General features: G+C 35.2%; 4 protein-coding genes across 6 annotated transcripts; 2 read left to right on the forward strand and 2 right to left on the reverse strand.

Annotated features, from left to right (window-relative positions):
- Window positions 1-66: 66 nt before the first annotated feature.
- Window positions 67-2,012, reverse strand: LOC148179695 (matrix metalloproteinase-18-like). Its single transcript, XM_088029567.1, has 7 exons — window positions 1,987-2,012; window positions 1,417-1,955; window positions 1,033-1,368; window positions 948-958; window positions 827-873; window positions 409-779; window positions 67-317 (listed from the first exon to the last, which is right to left on the reverse strand). The coding sequence occupies exons 1-7, from the start codon at window positions 2,010-2,012 to the stop codon at window positions 67-69; spliced, it is 1,581 nt and encodes a 526-aa protein (XP_087885693.1).
- Window positions 2,013-6,850: 4,838 nt separating this feature from the next.
- On the forward strand, window positions 6,851-9,372 carry LOC148179696 (tRNA-dihydrouridine(16/17) synthase [NAD(P)(+)]-like). Of its 2 annotated transcripts, none has more exons than XM_088050599.1 (7): window positions 6,851-7,890; window positions 7,940-8,099; window positions 8,147-8,342; window positions 8,391-8,639; window positions 8,692-8,929; window positions 8,981-9,133; window positions 9,179-9,372. In XM_088050599.1, the coding sequence occupies exons 1-7, from the start codon at window positions 7,678-7,680 to the stop codon at window positions 9,338-9,340; spliced, it is 1,371 nt and encodes a 456-aa protein (XP_087906725.1). In that variant the 5' UTR covers window positions 6,851-7,677; the 3' UTR covers window positions 9,341-9,372. The 2 variants fall into 2 exon arrangements, with proteins under 2 accessions (XP_087906725.1, XP_087906723.1); XM_088050597.1 differs by having other exon boundaries at window positions 6,854-7,890; window positions 8,978-9,133; window positions 9,179-9,371.
- Window positions 9,373-9,449: 77 nt separating this feature from the next.
- On the forward strand, window positions 9,450-10,143 carry LOC148179697 (zinc finger HIT domain-containing protein 1). The gene has a single exon (XM_088050600.1). It carries the CDS (start codon window positions 9,581-9,583, stop codon window positions 10,070-10,072), a length of 492 nt encoding a protein of 163 aa, XP_087906726.1. The 5' UTR covers window positions 9,450-9,580; the 3' UTR covers window positions 10,073-10,143.
- On the reverse strand, window positions 10,095-22,120 carry magu (SPARC related modular calcium binding-like protein magu). 2 transcript variants are annotated; one of them, XM_088050596.1, is made up of 7 exons: window positions 21,973-22,120; window positions 14,289-14,585; window positions 13,421-13,859; window positions 13,167-13,259; window positions 11,366-11,505; window positions 10,493-10,955; window positions 10,095-10,446 (listed from the first exon to the last, which is right to left on the reverse strand). In XM_088050596.1, the coding sequence occupies exons 1-7, from the start codon at window positions 22,027-22,029 to the stop codon at window positions 10,373-10,375; spliced, it is 1,563 nt and encodes a 520-aa protein (XP_087906722.1). In that variant the 5' UTR covers window positions 22,030-22,120; the 3' UTR covers window positions 10,095-10,372. The 2 variants fall into 2 exon arrangements, with proteins under 2 accessions (XP_087906722.1, XP_087906721.1); XM_088050595.1 differs by having other exon boundaries at window positions 13,167-13,292.
- Between the last annotated feature and the right edge of the window lie 1,568 nt (window positions 22,121-23,688).

Here is a 23,688-nt window from a genome sequence, read left to right on the forward strand (position 1 = left end):
CTTTGTTTTTAAAAAAAAGTACAATAATATGCCATTTCATAACAATTTTAAACAAATTTTAAGATTTTATGCACATTTTCTTTCACCCTCTGTCAGATCGAACAGAATTTCTTCGTCATTTGATTTGCAACAAACTGTAAATATTCCACTGTCTAAAAATCTCACAAACGGCATTACAAATTTTACAGTTGTATGATGGCCTTCATCTTTTATTTCTCCGTTTATATTATATAAATCTTTCAGTTTGATTAAATATAATTTCATACTAGCTGAACTTCGCTCTCTTTGTATTATGTTAAGAATTTTATATGTTCTATCTAGTTATATTTTCATCTTTATCTAACTCACCTATTATAATTTTTTTATGATCCATTTATATATAAAAAAAAGACTTTTACTAATACAGACGTTGAATCAGTTTTATTATTTGATCGATAAGACCACATTTAAATCCGAAAACTGTCAAGTCAAATTTATCAGATTTAACTAATGTATTCGAAATATCATCAAATTCATAATACATTTTATCTTTAAAGAAATATAAATTTCTATATCTGAATGCTCCGCTTATATTTGGAGGTATTCCAGCAAATAATTCTGAAATAAGGCCATTTTTCTTTGATCTAAACAGACACTCATCAAACTCAATGTACAAGACTTTATCATAAAATATATATGTTTTTCCAGAATAAGTTCTAAATATTGCATCAATTCTTTTTCCTTTTGGTATTCCTAAATTTTCAATAGATCGAGCATTATATCCACTTTTAACATTAAAACTTGGAAAATCAATTAAATAATATAAATTTTCAACAACTATTAAAACATCACCTGAAGGTCTTTGATAAATATGTGAAATTTCTTTAAAATCATCTGGCAAAAAATATAAATAATCTTTAATTAATTTCGGTTCTTTATCATAAGTCATGTCTTTTAAATTGACTAACCAAACATATTTCTTATAAAAAATATACATATGATGATTTGCAATTAAGAATGTATCAATTTCTTTATTAAAATCACATAAATTACCGAATATACCTTCGACATCGGCTTCACCTCTAGGTTGGCCTTCAGGGACGCTTTGCCTTACAGTAGGTTTAACTGTTGTTGTTGTTGGTATTAATTCATATTTTAATCGTTCGGGTCTTCCATATAAATATTGAATTGCCCACATATCGTCTTGAGTTAATTTATCAATATCACCTTTATAATAGGCGTACATAATTGAATTATTATTTGCAGAATGTTCAATACCTAATGTATGCCCGATTTCGTGTAATAATACTGTATAAAAATTAGTCTGACCGTCAGGTGTATTGCCTGATTCACCAAAATACCAATTTTCTGATTTATCAAAATGAATACCTAGACATTCATCATTATTTGGAAAGAAGCCATGTGCTAAAACATTACCTTTTCCATCAAAACTGCTAGAACATATTCCTTTTTGACACCGTGAATTATGATTATGTTGAAACAGCGTATTAGAAAATGAAATAAGTATGTCCGGTTTAACGCTATTGTAATTAAACTTTAAATTTGAAACAGATTCCCATTGATCAAAGGCTTTTTGTGCTAATTCTTTCATTTCGTTTGTAGCTAATGAAAAATACCATTTAAGATTTGTTTTAGACCATTTGTTAGTATGAACTCTATAAGCAGTAGGATTATCTTTAACACCACATCTAGGTTTACTGATCAAAGCAAGTGTTTCTTGATTTAATGTTCCATCAGTTGGTAAATTATAGAATTCTTGAAACCTTGTTAATGCTTCATTGGTTTCTGTTAATGATGATCCATTACTCTCTGAATACCCAAATTGCTCAAAATAGTTAGTAATATTCATTTCCAAGAGACTACCTGATAAAGATGAAATACTGAGAAATAGTAAAAAATACTGGCAGACCGAAGACTGGCAGGGCCAGCCCAGAGGCAAAGCCGAAGTAATACATCTCATTTATTACAATAAGAATCATCGCCTACGGCTCTGGGCTGGCTGTGCCAGTCATTAATTACCGTTTAAGTGAACTTTTTCTAGGTATTTCTCTCTGGGAAAATAATTAAAATTACTGACAAATTCCTCTTCACGTATATTTATTTCTTGTTCGTTTATTTTACCAGCTTTATACAAATGTGATAACTGTCTATAAAATTTATAAATCAACTTATATTCTTCAATTCTTTCTGATATTTTTAACCTCTTATCTAATATTTCTATAACCCCTGCACCAAGAGATAAACAAACAAGTGGAGGAAGGGCTAACGAAGATAATCCCGATGCACTAAATAATAATTTACTAATAGATAATCCGATTCCAATTTTATAAAAATATATGTAACTTTTTCTGTATACATACAAGCGTTTTTGTAGATATTTTTCCATTTATAACATACAAATATTCTGAATCAAAGATTCATCATGCAGGCATAACCGAATATTGAAATAGCTCATGAGTGGACTATGTCCACGAATTTTTTCTCATTGAAGCTACACGGTATCTGTTTAAAAGAATATAATATATCATAAAAATATTTGCCTCTGTTTACATTAATTATTACGTATATACAGTAATGGCCACATAAAACAGAAGAATTCATTTGCAATTGTGTGCTGTTCCACGCAATATTTTTTCCGCTACTTAATAAATATGTTTTAATTTTTTCTGGTGGAGAAATACCAAAACTGTCAAAATATAAAATATTTCTTAAATATGGTTTGTTTACATAACATACCCAGTGTGAGCCGTAACGATTAGAGGGTTGAAAATTAATTATGCCTGATTCATCTTTTCTAATTAAAGTGTTTATCTCGCTTCTAAATTGCAATCAATAAAATTTTTAAATAGGTGTGAATATTAAAGTACCGAAATTCGCCGTTTTCGGAACCGCAAAATGTATGAACTCATAAAAATTTGTTGGAAAGTTAATTCAACGAAAAATCATAACAAAAACAAATTCAGCGAAATCTGCATTGGATTTATGCATTATTACACTTGTGGAATTTACCTCAGTCGTAATCTCGTTGTTCAGTGTGCATATTTTATAAATTACCAAATTAAACATGAAAATGACGCAAGGCAGCAAATATGAAAACTGCGAAATACGAACTAACCTTGCATATTTTCATGAAACTAATACAATTGTTATATTACGGCTTGTTGACACAATCATTGGAATAAAATTCGTATTACTCCAACGTAGACTTTGAGTCTTCCTCGTCAAAATTCGGACGTTGTTCTTTAATTTATTGGCAGGAGGTATTTGAACCGTGAAAAAAGGAGCTCTGATTTATTATTGTTGTGTTCAATGAGCAATGAATTTTATTTACACAATACAACATAATTGGTAAGACACATATTTTTATTTGCCAACATACTGAAACATTGTTCTTCATAAATAATGGTGTTAAAAATAAATTTGACTGGTTTGCATTAGATTGCGGAAATCGAACAGTGTTAATAATTTTTAAGGTCTTAAAAATGTTCGTTTTGACTTTGTTGCATTACATGTTAAGCATCAGTTGGTAATTATATTTTCAGCTGTATCTACATGATAACTAAATGAATTTTTATGTGTTCATTACAGCTCCTGTGTACATTAAGTTCTCCTAGTTACACAGCAACAAATCTTTTCATAATTTTATTCTAGAATTTATTTTGTTAGGAAGATACTCGTTTTACGCAGAATTTCGCGCAGATTAACTTAAAATCCACGTACAACTACAAATAACTGAGTTATGGAGGTTTAACGTTTCGGATAGTTGATTTTCATTTTTCGAAACAAATAGAGAAACCGTTTACGCCATCGTTTTCTCGCGACTAAAAAAAATCGTTCGTCTAAAGTCTAAAGTTAACTGAGTTATGGCCGTTTGAATTTTTGGGTTGTCGCCAGAGGGTCAAATTTTTGAAGATTCAAAACAATTCGTGCTCAATATCTCTGAAACTATTACAGATATTAAGATGCGGTTTGTGGCATCGTTTTTCTCCCGATTTTTTACATAAGAAATAGTTCTTAGATTTTTCAAAAGTCGAAATTTGCAAATTTTCGCGAAAATTCATGACTAAAACTTCTGATATCGACATCTCGCTTATTTTTTCGAGTAAACTTAAGTTATTATACATCAGAGTACGCAGAATTTTCCGCAGATTCCAAATCTGGGATTTAAATTCAGATTCGACAAAAGATCACTGAGTTATGGCCAATCAAAATTTCGGAAAGTTGATTTTCATTTTTTCTCATTTTTCGTAATTTTTAAAGTTACATATCTCGGAAACTATTTGAGATATTGAGATGCGGTTTGCGCCATTCTTTTTCTCGGTTCATTTTACCTCAGAAAATGTTCTCAAAAGCCTAAAATTCGATAGTCGATTTTTCGGGAAAAAAAAATCCGACTCAAATGATGAAAATTTTTCATTTTTTTTATTTTTGGCCATAGCTTGTAAACTATTTGTCCGATCGATCTCAAATTTGGCCAGTAGATAGATTTCCAGCTCCTCTTTCGACTGATGTATAATTCAAAGCTATTAAACGTCGGTTCAATTTTGAAAACATTGATTAAAAATCACTCTAAAATGACGTTTTCAAAACTGTTTTTGGCCAATGCCTCGTTATTTATTACGTAAACTCAACAAATCTGGTCTCATTTTACGCAGAATGTCATGCTGAATCCAAAAACATGAGAATTTTTAATTTTCGTCAACAAATAATTGAGTTATGGTCGTTTGAATTTTTGGATTGTCGCCAGAGGGCCAAATTTTTGAAGGTTCAAAACAATTCGTGCTCGATATCTCGAAAACTATTTCAGATATTGAGACGCGGTTTGCGCCATCGTTTTTCTCGCGATTTTTTACATAAGAAATAGTTCTTTGATTTTTCTAAAATCGAAATTTGCAAATTTTTGCAAAAATTCATGACTTAAACTATGCCAAACTTCTGATATCAATATCTCGCTTATTTTTTTGAGTAAACTTAAGTTATTATACATCAGAGTACGCAGAATTTTCTGCAGATTCCAAATCTGGGATTTAAATTCAGATCCGACAAAAGATATCTGAGTTATGGCCAATCAAAATTTCGGAAAGTTGATTTTCATTTTTTCTCATTTTTCGTAATTTTTAAAGTTACATATCTCGGAAACTATTTGAGATATTGAGATGCGGTTCGCGCCATTCTTTTTCTCGGTTCATTTTACCTCAGAAAATGTTCTCAAAAGCCTAAAATTCGATAGTCGATTTTTCGGGAAAAAAAAATCCGACTCAAACGATGAAAATTTTTCATTTTTTTTATTTTTGGCCATAGCTTGTAAACTATTTGTCCGATCGATCTCAAATTTGGCCAGTAGATAGATTTTCAGCTCCTCTTTCGACTGATGTATAATTCAAAGCTATTAAACGTCGGTTCAATTTTGAAAACATTGATTAAAAATCACTCTAAAATGACGTTTTCAAAACAGTTTTTGGCCAATGCCTCGTTTATTTATTACGTAAACTCAACAAATCTGGTCTCCTTTTACGCAGAATGTCATGCTGAATCCAAAAACATGAGAATTTTTAATTTTTGTCAACAAATAACTGAGTTATGGTCGTTTGAATTTTTGGATTGTCGCCAGAGGGCCAAATTTTTGAAGGTTCAAAACAATTCGTGCTCGATATCTCGAAAACTATTTCAGATATTGAGACGCGGTTTGCGCCATCGTTTTTCTCGCGATTTTTTACATAAGAAATAGTTCTTTGATTTTTCTAAAATCGAAATTTGCAAATTTTTGCAAAAATTCATGACTTAAACTATGCCAAACTTCTGATATCAATATCTCGCTTATTTTTTTGAGTAAACTTAAGTTATTATACATCAGAGTACGCAGAATTTTCTGCAGATTCCAAATCTGGGATTTAAATTCAGATCCGACAAAAGATATCTGAGTTATGGCCAATCAAAATTTCGGAAAGTTGATTTTCATTTTTTCTCATTTTTCGTAATTTTTAAAGTTACATATCTCGGAAACTATTTGAGATATTGAGATGCGGTTCGCGCCATTCTTTTTCTCGGTTCATTTTACCTCAGAAAATGTTCTCAAAAGCCTAAAATTCGATAGTCGATTTTTCGGGAAAAAAAAATCCGACTCAAACGATGAAAATTTTTCATTTTTTTTATTTTTGGCCATAGCTTGTAAACTATTTGTCCGATCGATCTCAAATTTGGCCAGTAGATAGATTTCCAGCTCCTCTTTCGACTTATGTATAACTCAAAGCTATTAACCGTCGGTTTCATTTTGAAAACATTGATTAAAAATCACTCTAAAATGACGTTTTCAAAACAGTTTTTGGCCAATGCCTCGTTTATTTATAACGTAAACTCAACAAATCTGGTCTCATTTTACGCAGAATAACATGCTGAGTCCAAAAACATGAGAATTTTTAATTTTCGTCAACAAATAACTGAGTTATGGTCGTTTGAATTTTTGGATTGTGGCCAGAGGGCCAAATTTTTGAAGGTTCAGAACAATTCGTGCTCGATATCTCGAAAACTATTTCAGATATTGAGATGCGGTTTGCGCCATCGTTTTTCTCGCGATTTTTTACATAAGAAATAGTTCTTTGATTTTTCTAAAATCGAAATTTGCAAATTTTTGCAAAAATTCATGACTTAAACTATGTCAAATTTCTGATATCGATATCGCGCTTATTTTTGGAGTAAACTTAAGTTACTATACATCAGAGTACGCAGAATTTTCCGCAGATTCCAAATCTGGGATTTAAATTCAGAACCGACAAAGATAACTGAGTTATGGCCGATCAAAATTTCCGAAAGTTGATTTTAATTTTTTCTCATTTTTCGTAATTTTTAAAGTTAAATATCTCGGAAACTATCTGATATATTGAGCTGCGGTTTGCGCCATTCTTTTTCTCGGTTCATTTTACCTTAGAAAATGTTCTCAAAAGCCTAAAATTCGGTAGTCGATTTTTCGGGGGAAAAAAATCCGACTCAAACGATGAAGATTTTTCATTGTTTTTTTTTGGCCATAGTTTGTAAACTAATTATCCGATCCATCTCAAATTTGGCCAGTAGATAGATTTCCAGCTCCTCTTTCGACTGATCTATAATTCAATGCTATTAAACGTCGTTTTCATTTTGAAAACATTTATTGAAAATCACGCTAAAATGACGTTTTAAAACAGTTTTTGGCCAATGCCTCGTTTATTTATTAAGCAAACTCAACAAATGTGGGTCTCATTTTACGCAGAATGTCACGCCAAATCCAAAAACATAAGAATTTTTGAATTTTTGTCAACAAATAACATATGGCCGTTTGCATTTTTGGGTTGTTGTTGAAAGATATATTGTGTGATTCATTAAATTTCCATTCGCAGTTGGCTTTGAGAAAAAAATTCATGTCGTAACTAACACCATTACAGTAGTTTCGACTTAATATTTGCGAGATTTGCTAGTTATCGAACAAGAAGTCAACGCACGTCCAAAATACACGGCCTACCTAGAATGGAAATTTAATGAATCACACGATATAAATGTACCGCCAGAGATAAAGTTATCTCTGGTACCGCTTAAGTTTTGACATTTTACCCTACACCGTGACATTTTACACAAATGACAGAATCTGCCGTTTGAGGTTATGTGCAACGTGACTTTTTCATATCTGCTTTATTTCGCCAATTACCAATGGATTTCTGGAGGGACACTTTAGGAGCCCCAACAAAAATAGTGGCTCCCATGGTGGACGCAAGCGAGTTGGCCTGGCGATTGCTAAGTAGAAAATACGGGGCCCAGTTGTGTTACACCCCCATGTTGCACAGTGCAATTTTTGCCAAAGATTGCAAGTATCGGAACGAGGCGTTGGCATCGTGTGCCGCAGACAAGCCCTTAATTGTTCAAGTATTTTTATTGTTTTTGTGTAAATAATTTTTTAAGCTTAATCTTGCAGTTTTGTGGGAATGATCCTGGGACCATGCTGGAGGCTGCTCTCCTTGCTGAGAGTCACTGTTGCGCTATTGATATTAATTTGGGGTGCCCTCAGGCGATTGCCAAAAGGGGACATTATGGCGCTTTTTTACAAGATGAATGGGAATTGTTACATAAAATGGGTAAAAAATATTCCTTTGGTTTTATTTCCAATTAACGCAGTTTTTAGTTAGTTTATTAAGCTCTAAACTCAGAGTACCTGTTACATGTAAAGTTAGGAGATTTGAAAGTATTGAAAAAACTGTTAATTATGCAAAGATGTTGGTCTCTGCTGGTTGTAAAATTTTAACAGTTCATGGAAGAACAAGAGAACAGAAGGGGCCTTTAACAGGAATGGCAGACTGGAGTTATGTTAAAGCAGTGAGGTACCAAAATTCATATTTTTTACTTGAAAATTCAGAATCAAATTGTAGAGAAGCTGTGGACATCCCTGTGATCTCCAATGGAAACATCCAATGCATGCAAGATGTAATTAGATGCCTTGACGAAACTGGAGCTGTTGGTGTCATGACAGCTGAAGGAAATTTATACAACCCTGCCTTATTTATGTGTCAAAATCCCCCCTCTTGGGAACCAGCGCTACAATACTTGGATCTTGTGGACCAATATCCTTGTCCAATGTCTTATACTAGAGGTCATCTTTTTAAATTATTCCATCATGTGTGAGAGAAATTAGTGAAATCTGTGACATTATTGATTCAAATTAATTTGTAGATTATCTATTCCTTGCAACAACAACTTGAGGATAGAATTAGGGGCGGCAAATAATATGGCAGAATTTAGAAGGATTGTTAATGTGCTGAAAGACATGTATGAACCATTCCATGAAGGTAGAAAGACATGGACTGAAACCACAGAGGCTGATAGTGAAAATCTGGTTCTACCACCTTGGCTGTGTCAACCATATGTAAGAGTCTGCCCTGAAGAACACTTGAAGAAAATAGAAGAAAACGTATTTATTCATGACTGATTTAAAAACAGTTCTTAAGTCTGTTTCTAGAAGCAAGAAGCGAAAAGACACTTTGAGGACAATGACGGAAATCAGATAAGTAGGAAAAAAATGAAAAAACTAAGGAGGATAAATAGGAGGCCACAAAAACCTGATGCATCCAATGAAAGAAGTTTTACTAAATGCACAAAATGTGTTAATCCTTTAGTGAGTACAATAACAGTCTTAATTCTTTGTAATTGAGTTTTTCAGGGCTCTAAATGTGTGTATCAACTTTGTAAAAAGTGCTGCAAGGACAAATGTTATGTAGAAAACTTGGATTGTACTGGTCACAGAGTTTTGGTAAAAACGCGACGAGAAATGGCAAAAATGTACGCCAAGAAGAAAAACTTGGAGTTTATCGATGTGTCTTAACAGAATGAAGCAAATATATTTTTATGTTTCGTTTTTCTTAATTCCCGCTGAACTTTAAATCGTACTTTCCATCAAAGTCCCTAGATTTTTAGTGACTAATGGAAATTTCCCCATATATGATACCATACCTACAGATCCCTTCTATACCAACCGAGTTATTTATGAAATTTGACGTTTGTCAACTTTTCCAAACTTAACCTTAATTTTTTTAGTAAATAAAAACAAGAAATTCCCATCACCATGATGAAAGCCTCGAAGCCCCAGGTGCGGGGCTCTACCCGCATCAAAGAAGGCGATAAACGACGAGTGATTGATGAGACCCAACGTCGGCGCCGCCACCGCAAAATCATGGAGCTTCTAGAGTCGGACAACTACCAAGACGACCCCCATGCTGATTTAGTTATGAGTAAGAAAGCCCCAAAGTTTGAGGATAACTTGGAACAGAGATCCACGCGAACTAAGAAGAAGGAGCGCACCGCTGAGTACTACCAAACTAAATTCCGCAAGAACTTTCAACAGTTGGTAGACGAAGATCGCGTTGAGGCTGATGTGACTGGACGGGTATCGTACATTGATATCGCAGCTGAGGAGTCTTCTTTACCCCCGCGACATTTCTGTGCAGTTTGTGGATTTTTTGGGAATTATTCCTGTGTATCCTGCGGGATGAGGTATTGTAGTATTAAATGTATGGACACCCATCAGGATACAAGGTGTCTCAAATGGACTGCGTGAGGTCGTTTCGTTGTAGAATAAGTTGTGAATTGATATTTGTTTATTTTCTTAAATAGTCAGACAATAACAAAGTGGTTTTTAATTACACTAAAAATCCATCAACAAAGCTTTCCGAAAATTTGGGTAAAACAGCCGCAGCTACCGCGGTCTTAATAAGGTTGAGAATAAATAAGCACAATGCATTTTTTACGATAATAGATGAAAGCTATACACTACACTATAATCACAAGAGTTGCCGTGGCTTTCGCCAGTCCATGTAAAGCTGGGTCATCCAGTCTATCAACAATTACGTCACAATCACTAATCTTCCATCAACACATCCAATGGGTTCTTTTTCCCAGCTCTGGGTGAAATAGCCGGCCTGGTAACAGTTTCTGCAAGAACACAATCAATAAAAACACCCCGCAATACAATCCTTACCTTTTTGTATATTCAAACAGTTCAGCCACTCCGTCATACTAATGTGTCGATCTTTATTTATATCACAGTACCTGGGCAACTTCTTCCCGCATTTCTTTAAATTCTTCTCTTTAGACACAACCTCTTTGAAGACCTTCCACTCGTTCCTATCCAACATTTTGTTTTTGTTTTTGTCGAATTCAACAAAGCTCCAAGTGGCCGCCTGCTCCTCCTTGGTCGACATCCACGAGAGATTGTTAAGATTCTTCGTATCGTTGTTCTTCATCATTCGCGAATGTAGGAACTGGATGAGATCGCGCAAGAAAACTGATTTCTTCTCATTCGGGCATCCCTTCATTGGGCGGTTGACGTTGGTCAGTTGATCGCATTGGGGCTTCCCGTTTTTCACAGAGGTCCCCGGGATGTTTTGACCTGTGTCTTCGTGGACGCAGAAACAGTACTCGGCAGCTTTATAGCACTGAATCTAGCAGAGAAAAGTGAAAAATCAGCAACCCATTAGAGCATTTAACAGTTCTGTTTGCCATCACACTATCGCATTTCTTGTTGTCTCAAGTACTTATGTTATGTACAATCCCAAGTCACTCCTAAATATTTGTGGGCATTCAAGATAGCCCCATCAGAAATTTTTCAAGATTTATTGTTATTAACCATCACGCACCACATGCGCTCTCAAGACAACGTGGTATGCATTAAAAGAATTTATTGCTCAATTATAGATAAAAGGCGTCTCGTAATTATAAATAAATCGAAAAAGAGTCCCATAAAAATTACTTATCGCTTTGATGCAACACGAAAAGGTCACCAAACATGCGCGACACTTTTAGGTGCATTTCGTGTACAATGGCAATTTTCGCTTCTTCTGGGTATTTATACCTTTTTATAGCGTCCATCGGGGGTACACTCGGGGACGTAAAATTCACCTCCATCCATTAGAGCCGCTTGTCGATCCGAAAGACAATCAGTGGGGTCATCATCGTCGTGGATTTCGGAGGATTCCTCGTCATAGGTTAAAGCTATAAAGTGGAGGATAATGGAAATTTTACTTTGACGCCACGGGGTGCCGTTGAAATAAATAATTAGAAGCACATGTGCATTTTAATTTGTAAGAATTTTGTCGTACGAACAATCAACAATTTAAACTGTTTCTTGGTGATGCAGCTGCAATTAATAACAATTATTATGGTAAAAGGTCATAATCTTATTAATACAGTTATTATCATATTATTTTAATGCGGCAATTATCGTTTTCAATCGTTTGGAGCGAAATAGTTAGCAATAAAGATATATGGTACGTTTATGGATTAGTAATGTGGAATTTGCGGAATAAATTTGTTTTTAATAAATTCGTCTTATGTAATCGTTGTAGAGTTCTCGTCACAACATCTGCGTTTTTTTAATAAATTGGTATCACCACACAATTTTGTGCACTTAAAAAATTCAAGGAGGTTCCAAGGATTAGCCAAAGCATTTTAAGAATCTAAAATTCAAAGGGTCAAATTGATTAGGCATCTGAGCAGGCCATGAATTCAATGAAAACTTGGGATTAATTATAAATTATAAAGGAAACAAAATAATTATGGAATTGTGACCTTAAATCAGTAGGGGGTTTTGGGTGGTAAATTTGCAAAAAAACTACCAATGAATTACTTCTTTAGTTAATTACACTGGTCAACACGATTTTTGTCGTTGACGTACATAATTACAGATAATTTTTTTCTTTATCAAAAAATCATTTTTATTAAAACTAAGACTACTAGACAGTTAGGTAAATGAAAGCGACAGAAATTTATATGTAGTTCCGGAAATTTTACCATAAAATCTTTATTTTTCTAAAACGGTTTCACCGATTTACATAATATTTTGCACACACTATATTGAGATGATTTTAGATGCTTTTGCACTCAAATTAGCAGTTTTTTAATATCTTAAAAACTAAACGCCGTGTTCTCTGGTCAAACTTACATAGGGTACACTAATTTTTATCAAGACGACATGTTTTAACTTTTATTTTGTCGGCCAGTGTTATTATTATCGTCTTTAGTCCACTTTTGACGAATTATCGCGATTTTTGGTTACGAAAATAACGCATAAGCATGTCATTTGCGAGGAGTGTGTGCATGGATTTGCCGGTCGCGTTCACGAAAACAGTTTCCTTAATCAACGGGTTCTTCCTCGAGGATTAATTGTTGCACCACATTTCTGAAAACAGTACTGCTCCATGAACAAGACGGTACTTTGACCATTTCTACAAGTTAAGCATCAGTTACTGGTCGTTTGAACTAGAAACATTAGACCCACACAAGATAGTCAATTTGCTACAGTTTGCAACCGAAAAGTTCCAAAGGGTTTAAATAATGATAAGTTTACGTAGAGGAAATCCAATATTTTAAGAGCAATTGAAAGTTAAAGACCATAACTTCAAATAGAGATTGTTAAATGTATGCGCTTTATGACTCACATAATGCGGCTCTCAATAAATGGTGGTGTACGATAAAGACGTGGCACGTGTCTAACATTCTAAATACGTCCAGCAATCTTGTAATTTTACAAATTGACTAAATCTGATTAGTGTTCCGAGGACTGTTGGTCGTTACCACAAATATATTAATCATAGCTTCCACTTCCTACACTTGATGAAATCAGAGCTCCGTCGTCAAAAAGTTGGTATACTCACCATGTGGTAGCGGCCTATGTGGTGGGAAGCTATCGGTGTAGTCGTCCTGGTCGTCGCCCCTTTCATTCGGAGTATTCTGTGCGCCGCCCCCATCTGGTTCCAACCAGGAAAAAACACGCAAAAAAACTATTTAAGTTCAAAACTTGGTACGAGCATGCCAGTTCTTGATAAACAAGGGAGTTAGTGGGCGAGCGGAAGCGCGGGGCCAGTGCTCACCGGATATACTAGTTAATGCCATTTAGAATTACACCTACCGTCCATGCCATCCCTGGTAAGGCATTCTGCCCACTCCTGAAGGCTGATGAGCGAATCGCTGTTGACATCACAGGAGCGCGGGAACATCTTTGCACACTTCTTCGGTTTGACGGCTTTCTTAGCGATCTTCTTCAAGTCGCGGTATTCGCTCCTGTCGAGATACCCATTGGAGTCGGCATCCATAGTACTGAATTTCCATTTATTGACCATTAAGTCGGTTTCATTGTTGTGCGGTTTGATGACACCGCCATGGTCGCGGCTCCACTCGGTGTGGAAGATGTTGATCAGGTTGTTGTTGAATTTGGCCTTGTCGGGCTGCTTGCAGGTGCGATTTCGGCCTTTGCGTGTGGGACTACGACGTCTTGTCGATTTTTTACGGCCGCAATGGGGCTTTGAGTCGGGCCTCCATCTGATGGAGGTGTATGGAAGCGGCACTCCCTATTGGTCACGACACTGGATTAGACACAAATTAATCCTAAGTAAACACAAATAAAAAAATACATTTCTGGAAACTAACTGAAATTCGCTAAGCGTCCATTTCCCTAGTTAATATCTGCCAACTGTGAGGACATTCTCTATTATAATGGTCCGACTGTTGAGATCCGAACCGAGATAACATTTAACTTGGAACTCTGACCATAACAAGGGTTTCCATCAACGGGCGGTTTGCGGTTAAGTAATCTCATTAATCTTGCGTGAATCACTTGAAAAAGTTATTTTCCACCGCGCCAACAAGTTTAAAAATTTACTTCCAATTTTCCCACAATCTGCTCTTGTCGCTTTTGTTGAGACATCGCGTATAAATCACACCTTTCCCTTTTGTTCTCCAACAAAGAAAAAAATCGTCCAGATTCGATAAATCCTCACCTGCGGAGTGACACACCAGCAAAGTCCGATGTCAGAATGGCACTGAGCTGAGGCGTAGCTTCCATCTTGTCGACAACTTGCCTGGTACTTATAATCAGGATTCGAATGCCTGTAGATTTCCCAATCACGACAAGGCTTCTGTTGCCGACAAGGTCCTCTTTTCGTCAAAGTTAAATTCTTATTGAAACAACGAGCTTTCTCAAAGTGACAACGATTCGGATATGTCAATCCATCGGAGCCGCACACGTTCTTCTCGTCCATGTCTTTGCTGCAAGCCTTCGGGTGACAGGAAATCTCCTGAAATAAAAGATTTTTAAGTTCGTTACGTTGCATGACTCAAGATGTTATTTAAATCAGAAACACTGCTGTTTATAAAATCTTGAATATTATGATTTATTGAAAATCGCTCGCGTTATCAGCTGGCGCCGCCGCAAGTAACACAAACTCTATTTCCTTCATACTTTGCAATGTTTAAATAAATCAGATCAATATCGGACTGACCTCAATAGAAGTTCGTAAAACTTGTAAAATGCTTTGATTAAATGCCTCTGCTGCCTTTTTACAACTCCTTTATTGCCGGTTGGAATATTTTCGTAAACAAGAATTTTTTTTATTTAAATTCTTTGCTCCGGGAAAAGACAGCCTCAATCTATGAGTGAATAAATTTATGAGGTATTATCATTTATTGAAACGCGCATATCTGTACACCTGTTGGAACCGTCACATTTTTTACGAAGACGCATAAATCTATAAACACGTGAACACGTTTCAGAATTTAGCCATTACTCAATAGAAAAATATTCGCTCGGTGCTGCTTCTAATTTGATCGGAAATTTGCTTTATCTCATTGATCTGCAACTCGTGCCTCGTAAATAATTATCAGAGCTTTCGGATCCGTCGTGGCGGAGGAAATAGATCAATTACTCCACGTATCTCCGCAATAAATTTCACACGTAAATTAAAGAATAATGTCTCAATCTCAGGCTCGAGTTTATTCAACGAGAGCTGATAAAATTCGAAAAAAATTTGAAACATGCTTGGCACGTCGTTAAAATCTCCAACACGCGATGAATATCAAATAATGCCATTTGCATCACGAAAGAATGTTGGAAACTTTACAGGAATTATTAGCATCGCTCACAATTAAATCGTGGTAACCCGAGTTCAATGGTCATTGTAACAAGTGTCTATTGGTGGTAATTAGCAAGTCATAAAGTGTATGATGGGTGCATTAAAAAGCCAAGTTTTTGATGGTTGGCAAGGTATAATCACGATGGTAAATAGCAATTATTGTGTCAGATTTTGATAAATTACTTTGAGGAGATTACCAGTGGAAAAGACGTGTCGAAATGTTCCATTATCTACCGCAACATGCAAAAATACAGAAAGCAACAATTTCCTAGACGACCGACAACAATTACAATTGCGAAATGCGTCTAAACAAACTTTTATTTGTTTGGCCTCGAGTTTTGAATTAAAAAATACCGATACAAATTTACAGTTAATTAAACTGTTGTTAGTATACATTATGTTGTCTGATTTGATTAAGCACTTTCCTACACAACACCCTGAGAAAATCTCCAATTAATCCCATGTCCATTGTCTCGTTTTGCCTTAGATTGCAGATAATTAATAAGTCGAGGGGCGTTTGGCATCGGATCTTTAAACCCGTTTAACCGGGTCGTCATGTTTATTTGGAGTAAATATAATTCAATAGCGAAGCCGAAGCGTGAATTGTCCCTCCAACTCCTCAAGAATGAAAGAATCCCGCTGGTGTCACGGTTTTCGTGGAAACAATAGCTTCAGATGATTTACGTTCGGTGGTAAAAGCCAAAAGACCGCGAAATAGCCTCTTTTCAGGATGGTTTCGCAGGTGTACCTTGACGAAGGATGAGGTTCCGAGCACCCGCACGTAGATAATCAACACCGAAAGGAATAGTTTGAACCATTCTGGGTACTTTAATTTACACAATACTCTGCTCTAATTCTTATTAACAGCCATCTGATATACCGTTCCGCAAAATTTATGATGCCCACAGGCAACTGGAGCAATTTATTTTTGAAACATATTAAACAGTTGGTATCTTTGTAATAAGGCTTCGGGAAATAAATTACTTTGCTGTTTTGTTGTGGACAATAACTGCGCTCTATTTGACACAAATCCAAAACCGAATCCTTTTTTCCGTCAACAATCTTTTGAAAATGTTTTTCATGATCTCTTATCAAGTCTTTCAGTCTTTATAAGAACTCATAATCTCTAATGGTTGTTTTAACTTGCAGAGTTGATTCGCGCTCCATCAAATCCTGCGAAACCTGACCGTGAATTTCCTCAAACGCTAAAGATACGCGAGTTTACAACGCGCTACTCGCGTTAAATTATTTTAATGTGGTGGTTTTATGCAGCAGTTTTCCTCTAAAATACTGCACTGCCAATGCGTAAATTGCACGAAAGTCATAAACATGCGTTTCGTGATTTATGAATGTACAGGTAAACGCCATAAAACGCTCCGAGTGCGCCGCGGACAGCCCGTAAAACCGAAAAAAATCGTTCGATGCGATTGACGTGTTGAGTTTACTTCTGAACGGTGTAAATTAGCGAAGTTCAGTTGAGCAACTGAAAAAATTGCATCCGTGTCTGTTTTATAACGATTCTAGCACGAAATTTCATTTGCGTGCGTAAAGTCAACAAATTGAAGGTGTTTAATTCAAGATTATCGCCGCGGAGATTCATGCTCAAAGTTTGACCCCAAGGGAGAAAAAAGGACTTTGTAATTGACGTATCATGTACCAAGTTCGTATTTAATAGGCTGGATTTTAATTGGCGTCACGAATAGACTTCAACCGTTTGTCGCACTGCAAAAATTTAAATAAAATCAATGACTGTTAAGTATAATCATTTATTAAAATTGTGTATCAATCCGCATGTCGTAAATATAAAGTGAGGACATAAAAACGAAGGGTCAGTTACTATTACTGGCTTTAAAAAGTCTCAATATCTTTCCGTGAGCTGAACCCTCTCACTCGGAAATATAAACTCTGCCATCCGAGGTCATAAAACTTTTACTACTTTTTGTCTTTTTCATGATTTTAAATGGTCGATGTTGATTACATGATTTTTGAGTCTGACTTCTTAATGTCAAATTTTGGTTTCTTCTACGTTACCAACAAAGAGACAAATATTTTTTTTGATCAAAGTTTGCTTTTGTAAAAATTAGAACAATTTTTCGAATTGTTAAGAAACATGATTGAATTTTCATAAATTTATTATAAAGTACAATCAGATTTTTTTTTGCTGAACATCGGAGTCTTTTTAATTCCAAAATAATAGCGTACAAACTTAAAATTATAAAAAAATAAGTCCAAACATGAATATTTAGTCATTTTCTTTTGCTTGTATGAGAATTAAGATGAATTGGGATTTATTTTGATAAATAATATAGCTATATAATAATATAGATATATAATAATAGCAGTTATTGAATATTCAAGGTATAAAAGTATTAATATGTTCTTAAGTATTTTTGAAGTAAACACAGGCAAAATGAGATACCCAATGTTTATATTGATTCCGGATTAGGAGGTTAAAATAGGCTTTATAAGTTTTACAATGCTTTAAATTTGTTGGCAAAGAAATTTTTTTGCTTTATTATACTTTAATAAATTCATCGCAAATAACACAGAATGTATCAAAAGCTTATTTACACTATCTTGACGCCATTTTCTAATTCAGTTATACCCAAAAACGGTTTTTACAACAATGATAGATAAGTAAACACTCACTACTCTGTAATTATGCAATTTGCTACCGTTTTGATAAATGCACTACCACTTTCTTTTAGTGTTTTTGGATGTTTAGCATCAAAATCTATCCATTAGAACAGAAACCCAGAAAAAAAAATTGTCAACCTGTGTTATTTGTACAATTTTTTTGGTTTCAGTCACTATCGTAAAAAACGACATTCTGCGTAAGGTGGAGTTTTGATAAGAGCTGAAAACCCATCTGAACATGTGGGCATGCTAACGGAGGTTTTCACAAAAGAGGCACTGACTGTCATCATAAATACCCACAATAGTTTTTCCTTTGATTGTACGATATATGACCTGTATCTAGTGTTTAATTAAAATAATATTAACAGAGATTTATTAGCTCCTCCATCGCCATAAATCCAATTGTGACAACATATCTGCTCTTCCGTTCAATTAATCTTCCACCGCAGTTACGCCACTGTGTCTAGAACGGCGGTTCTAACAAGGCAGTTTATCCGTAGCCGCTCGCTCAACTTTTTCCGTTAAATTGTCCATCAAGAAGAATCGCCCCCGAAGTCGGTCGTGGGAAGATGTCAGTGGTCCATGGTAAGCCCGTGGGTCCGCTTTCCAGGGCAATTCGGGTAAAAAACGATGCGGCACGGTACCAAATAACGCATCCCGATTGCCCAGGTGTTCGACTGACTGGGTCTGCATTCCTGTTGCTATTGTGAACAGGTGTTCAGTCCGTGCAGCTCTACCCATTGTATTCCACACCTGTATCAAGTCATATCTCATCTACCTGCTAAGTATAATCGCCGCCGCTTTGCCCTTTGCTATCGAAACCAGCAGTGACCATCTCGCAACGGGACGCCCAAAAAATGCTGGAAAAACGCCAATTCCGTCGAACTGCGTAATTCGCTAAATTGCCCGGCGCTAAAAAACAACAAATTGAATTGCCGCCGGTGCCCTCGTTGAGCTAATATTTAGGCTGGTGTGGCTCTCTAATTAAAAGTAGCGCCGTATAATTACAATTGTACGAGTGGTACTTATTCCAAAGACGTTCAATTATAGATTATCCGTTATTATTATTATTATTATATTTTACTTGACAAACTACTCCACCAGTTGGTCGGGTGTCTCGTGTGCTATCCACACTGTATACTTACATCTGTTCAACGTTTTATAGCGCGTTTTTAAATATTATTGTCCTCTGCAATATTTATCAGAACCGATGGACCGTTCTTTTCCGCTTTCTATATATGCAATAAATAATTACGTATTACATTCAACATTCACGAACGACCATGTAATTCGCTTTTAGCATAAACTTATAACTCATAGAAGAAAGCTTCAGACGAACCTGCTAACTGTCAATTTGAAAAACTAGCCGATAACGATACACTCTTAAGGTGTGTCTAATGACGATTTCAGAGCTTATTAAAGGGGCGATCCGTTTTGCTTTTTATACCTCTGTAATGACCAACAGAAAATTTGTTAAGGGCAATATTACGTTCTGCTCGATATATTTCCATTTATGCTCACAATTACGTTTTCATTGATTTAACTTAACAGCGTTGTTGAGCTGCTGTCGGTATAATGTATAATTTGTAAATAGTTTTGGGAACCCTTATAAATACTGAACAATATGTGCTCTTGTTAATTATGAAGAAGTCAATGAACGGAGAAAGACTAAGGCGTCTGTACACCTTTCGGAGGAAACTGGAAAATAAATACTTATTTCGGTTATATAACCGAAAAAAAAACGAACAATGCCACGTTAAAACATAAACAAAGAGATTTTTGTACAATCTAAATCTAGTACAAGGTCTAGGACTAATTTATGTTTATTAGTAAAGATTTATTTGAGTAGTCTACATACCAGACAAGATGTGTAATGAAATCAATAGTATTGTATTTTGGCACACTTAATAATCGCCTCAAAGTGATTTAATTTGCCTGTTTTCGCTGGCATAAGGCAATGGATTTTTGGTGCAGTTTTTTCTAAATAAAACACTACAAAATCTCAGAATTTTGGGACATTTCGTAAGATTACCAGATTTTGTAGTTTTAGGCCACGAAAATAGCAACTTTTATGGCCTTCAAACTAAGATGGTGCTGTTTTTTCGTACTTACAAAAAAATCTATACTTAATTCAGATGTATAATCTTGAATTTTGGTACAGTTGATGCGCACTTACTGAGTAAAAGTCTGCCAAATATTGTAATAAATAATAATAAAAGTCAGATTTATAGCCGCTAATTTTTTTTGTGTTTTATCAAGAATGAAGCAGCTCAGGTCTTCCTCTCCAATGATTTATATTTATAGCAACATGTAGGAAGATTGCAATTCCAGGAATCATTAATATAATCGAACGAAATTAATTGACAAAGCTCGTCGATCGAAAACAGTCAATATGAGACAACACAAAACTCGCGAGCATTTTCCACGACATCTGTAAAGGAAATATAGGGCAAGTTCCACAGGTAATTAACTTTGCCAACAAAAACGAAGAAGTGGAACCAATTAGTGTTGTCGATAATTGAGTTAATTGTCGTCAGTTATAGAAGCTATTGGTTTCTGTTAGTTAAGTAAAGCTAGTTAAAAGCCAACTAATAATATCTTACATACTTGATGTGCTAAATACTGCGTTTAGAAGAAATAACGGTCTGGATAATGACGGGTTGCCCTCAAAAGGAATTTTCCAAAAAATCATTTAAACGTTTAATCTCGTTAGAGAGTTAGTCGTTCTCATACAAAAGGGAGTTTATTGTTAATTATTTGTTCACTCTGAGAATCACCTGCATAATTCAGGTGTTAGTTTCTAGTTTCAAGCTTTGAACTTCTTCTCATTAGCATTTTATAGCCACGTTATTTATTAGAAAAGTGGGCAACAAAATTTAATTGTTTGTACAGGCGAGCAGAGCAGTGTTTACTTTCCATGATGATTTGCAAAATAATACCTCAGAATTACGTGTACCTGATTTTCGGTTAACTAATCATAAATTTTAATCGGGAATCAGGTTGAAGAAAACGCTCTAATTTCTCAACGCACGCCACACTGAAGCTCCCAACTAGATTAATGCGTGTTAATTTATTAGGCAGCTACTAAAGTAGAGCTTTATAAATTACTCAATGCTTACACACAGGTGTCTAGTTGTTATGGCAAAAATTAATTACCTTCCTATACAAAGCTATAAGTTCCGCAGAAAATTACCTGCAAAAATCGGAGAAATCTAAATTTATTGTTATTCAGAGTTGAAAAAACCAAGACTGAAATTCGCGGTGACATTTCTCAAAGTCAGGATTGGAATGTTGCATCTCATTAAGTATGCATCACAACAATGCGCGAAACTTGTATGGAGTTGTCAAGCACTCTAAAAAGGTCCAAACCCGAAAATGGACACCAGCGAAATTATTTATCCACCCCTCGGAAAAGCTCGGAAAAAATTGAAACGAGGGAAGTTGTTTATGTTGCAGAAAGTTTCTTTTTGCTTAATTTTGCGGAGATGGGAATCGGAGACTTAATGAAGTCATTAAGTTTTTAAAACTGAAATGGGTACTTTGGCTATCTCTATAGAACCGATCAGAACAATAATTATACGCCGAAACCGGCTCTAGGACTAATTAATATAAACACGTGGAAAAATGTTAAGGACATTCCTCGATGGACCACACTAATTCAAAAATTTTGCTGACATATTTATTGGTTGTTCTCTACTGGTTTTACGTCACGGAACGAAGAGGTTTGTTTATCGGCCAACGGAGAAAAATGAAGGACCTCGCTGCGTCAGCCCCAAATTCGCTCTTTTTTCTCATACCCAACTCTTTTCCACCTATTTTAGTCAGAAATTCCCGACATTCTTCGCATTCCCCGCTTGTTGCAAATTAAAATTTCGTCTTTTTTTTTTGTTAATGGAAAGAAAAATGTGGACCTCACCGTCGAGGAAGTGAAGACGAGTAAGCACCCGAAGGACAGGATGGTGTGCAGCCACATTGCAGACGTCCACCAAGTGTCCCGGATTTAGTTCATCACCGATTTACACTCGACACATCGCTCGCCTATCGATTCACACTCGGCCGAAGTACAGACACCAACTAAATCTTGACCAAAGCCAGTTGCTCTGCTCACCACGAGACTTCTGGCGCTGACTGGCGGTGCCCAATCGGCTCTTCCCCCAATAGCCGTTAATTGGCGTCAGGTCGGGGGTCACTTGCGCCGATCCAAGCCGATAAATTACGCCAAAAATTTGTAATAACTGGTGGCAGCGCCGTGTGGTAAATAAAGACGCAAAGAATTAACACGCGGCCTCGGTAAATCGTCTCGCTCTGGATTATTGATCTTTTAATGACCCGCACAGCAGCTTTACCTATCTTATCAAGCAGACCCCTATTATTATAAAATGCATGACTATTCTTGCACGCTTTGTACTTCTTGACACACGTCATTTGTGAAGGTAGAAAAAATCCTACACCGGTTTTGAGGAATCTGTTGCAATTTGCAACTTTCCCTTTTCACTCTTTGGTCAGATCACTCCACGGAGGTCAAATTTTGTGTCAAAACGGTTATCAGGTGCCGCGGATTTTATTAATTGAAAATTGATAGAATGTGCAAAGTTTACAGAACGTCGATAAATAATTGAAACGTGGAAGCTAATAACAAATTCAAAGTTCTGTCGAGGCGATTCTGATTCATTATTCTGATTCATTTCGAGATGGGAAATTCAACAATGCCACTACTTGCCTCAAGTCTAAACTTGTTTCTGTTTGCAGATATTGGATTTTTATTTTATGGAAAGAGCTGTCTGTTGTGCGAGAAAAATTTATTTATTCAAAGTAATACGATATTCAACCACAACGTTGCACTATTTATTGGAATAAGCAAAAAACAATGCTTATCTCAATTTTTACAACTTTAATTTTAAACAACACTTTTTTTGCTTAAATGTGTAAATTTGGATTATGCAGGTATAGTAGACTCTCGATAATTTAAAATTCAAGGGACCCGCAAAAAGTTCAAATTATCGAGAGTTCAAAATATATTGTGATTCAAATAGTTTAAAGACAAACGACAATAGTCAAAATAAACAAACCAATCAGAAAAGAGAGCGTAAAATCCACTAACTTCACTTTGGAAAAATATCGTAAAACTTATGTTTTGTAAGCTATGAATTTTTCAAATTAACGAGAGCTCGGGAGGGAAAAATTCAAATTATAGAGTGTTGGCGGAAAAAAAGTTCTTGATTTTACTTCAAACTAACAAGGGGACCAAAATACATTGAAATTTTTCAATTTTTCGAGAGAAATCGAGGGCACAGGGAAAAAACTTCAAATTATCCAGGTTCAAATTATCGAGAGTCTACTGTTCTTGGAATATCCACCAATAGTTTGCTCAAGTCTTGGTTTTGGCATATTAAAAATATGTAATTATAAAGAATAAAAAATATTGGAAAGAATTGAAGAACACAAATATAATTAATAACAGATTTAAAAAAATATACATTTTAGTATAAATTATAATTTTTTTTTTTTAATATTTTATTATTTATTTTATTATTATTTATTTTTATAATTTATACTAAAATGTATATTTTTTTAAATCTGTTATTAATTATATTTGTGTTCTTCAATTCTTTCCAATATTTTCAAAAAAAAA

The sequence above is a fragment of the Gnatocerus cornutus genome, chromosome 2 (genome assembly GCF_029298725.1).
Source record: "Gnatocerus cornutus isolate USDA-ARS CGAHR chromosome 2, icGnaCorn1.1, whole genome shotgun sequence".
Taxonomy (NCBI): Eukaryota; Metazoa; Arthropoda; class Insecta; order Coleoptera; family Tenebrionidae; genus Gnatocerus; species Gnatocerus cornutus.

What these genes read in the sequence shown, in the direction of transcription:
- LOC148179697 (XM_088050600.1), top strand. Translation starts at nt 9,581, where the DNA reads ATGATGAAAGCCTCGAAGCCCCAGGTGCGGGGCTCTACCCGCATCAAA.
- LOC148179696 (XM_088050597.1), top strand. Translation starts at nt 7,678, where the DNA reads ATGGATTTCTGGAGGGACACTTTAGGAGCCCCAACAAAAATAGTGGCT. An exon ending in GGAATTGTTACATAAAATGG is followed by an intron (nt 8,100 to 8,146) that starts GTAAAAAATATT and finishes CGCAGTTTTTAG; the next exon opens with TTAGTTTATTAAGCTCTAAA. An exon ending in TTTAAATTATTCCATCATGT is followed by an intron (nt 8,640 to 8,691) that starts GTGAGAGAAATT and finishes ATTAATTTGTAG; the next exon opens with ATTATCTATTCCTTGCAACA.
- LOC148179695 (XM_088029567.1), bottom strand. Translation starts at nt 2,012, where the DNA reads ATGACTGGCACAGCCAGCCCAGAGCC. An exon ending in GGCACAGCCAGCCCAGAGCC is followed by an intron (nt 1,956 to 1,986) that starts GTAGGCGATGAT and finishes GTAATAAATGAG; the next exon opens with ATGTATTACTTCGGCTTTGC. An exon ending in TAGCAGTTTTGATGGAAAAG is followed by an intron (nt 1,369 to 1,416) that starts GTAATGTTTTAG and finishes ATGAATGTCTAG; the next exon opens with GTATTCATTTTGATAAATCA.
- magu (XM_088050595.1), bottom strand. Translation starts at nt 22,029, where the DNA reads ATGTGGCTGCACACCATCCTGTCCTTCGGGTGCTTACTCGTCTTCACT. An exon ending in TCGTCTTCACTTCCTCGACG is followed by an intron (nt 14,586 to 21,972) that starts GTGAGGTCCACA and finishes CTTTTATTTCAG; the next exon opens with GAGATTTCCTGTCACCCGAA. An exon ending in CTGTTTGAATATACAAAAAG is followed by an intron (nt 10,447 to 10,492) that starts GTAAGGATTGTA and finishes GTGTTCTTGCAG; the next exon opens with AAACTGTTACCAGGCCGGCT.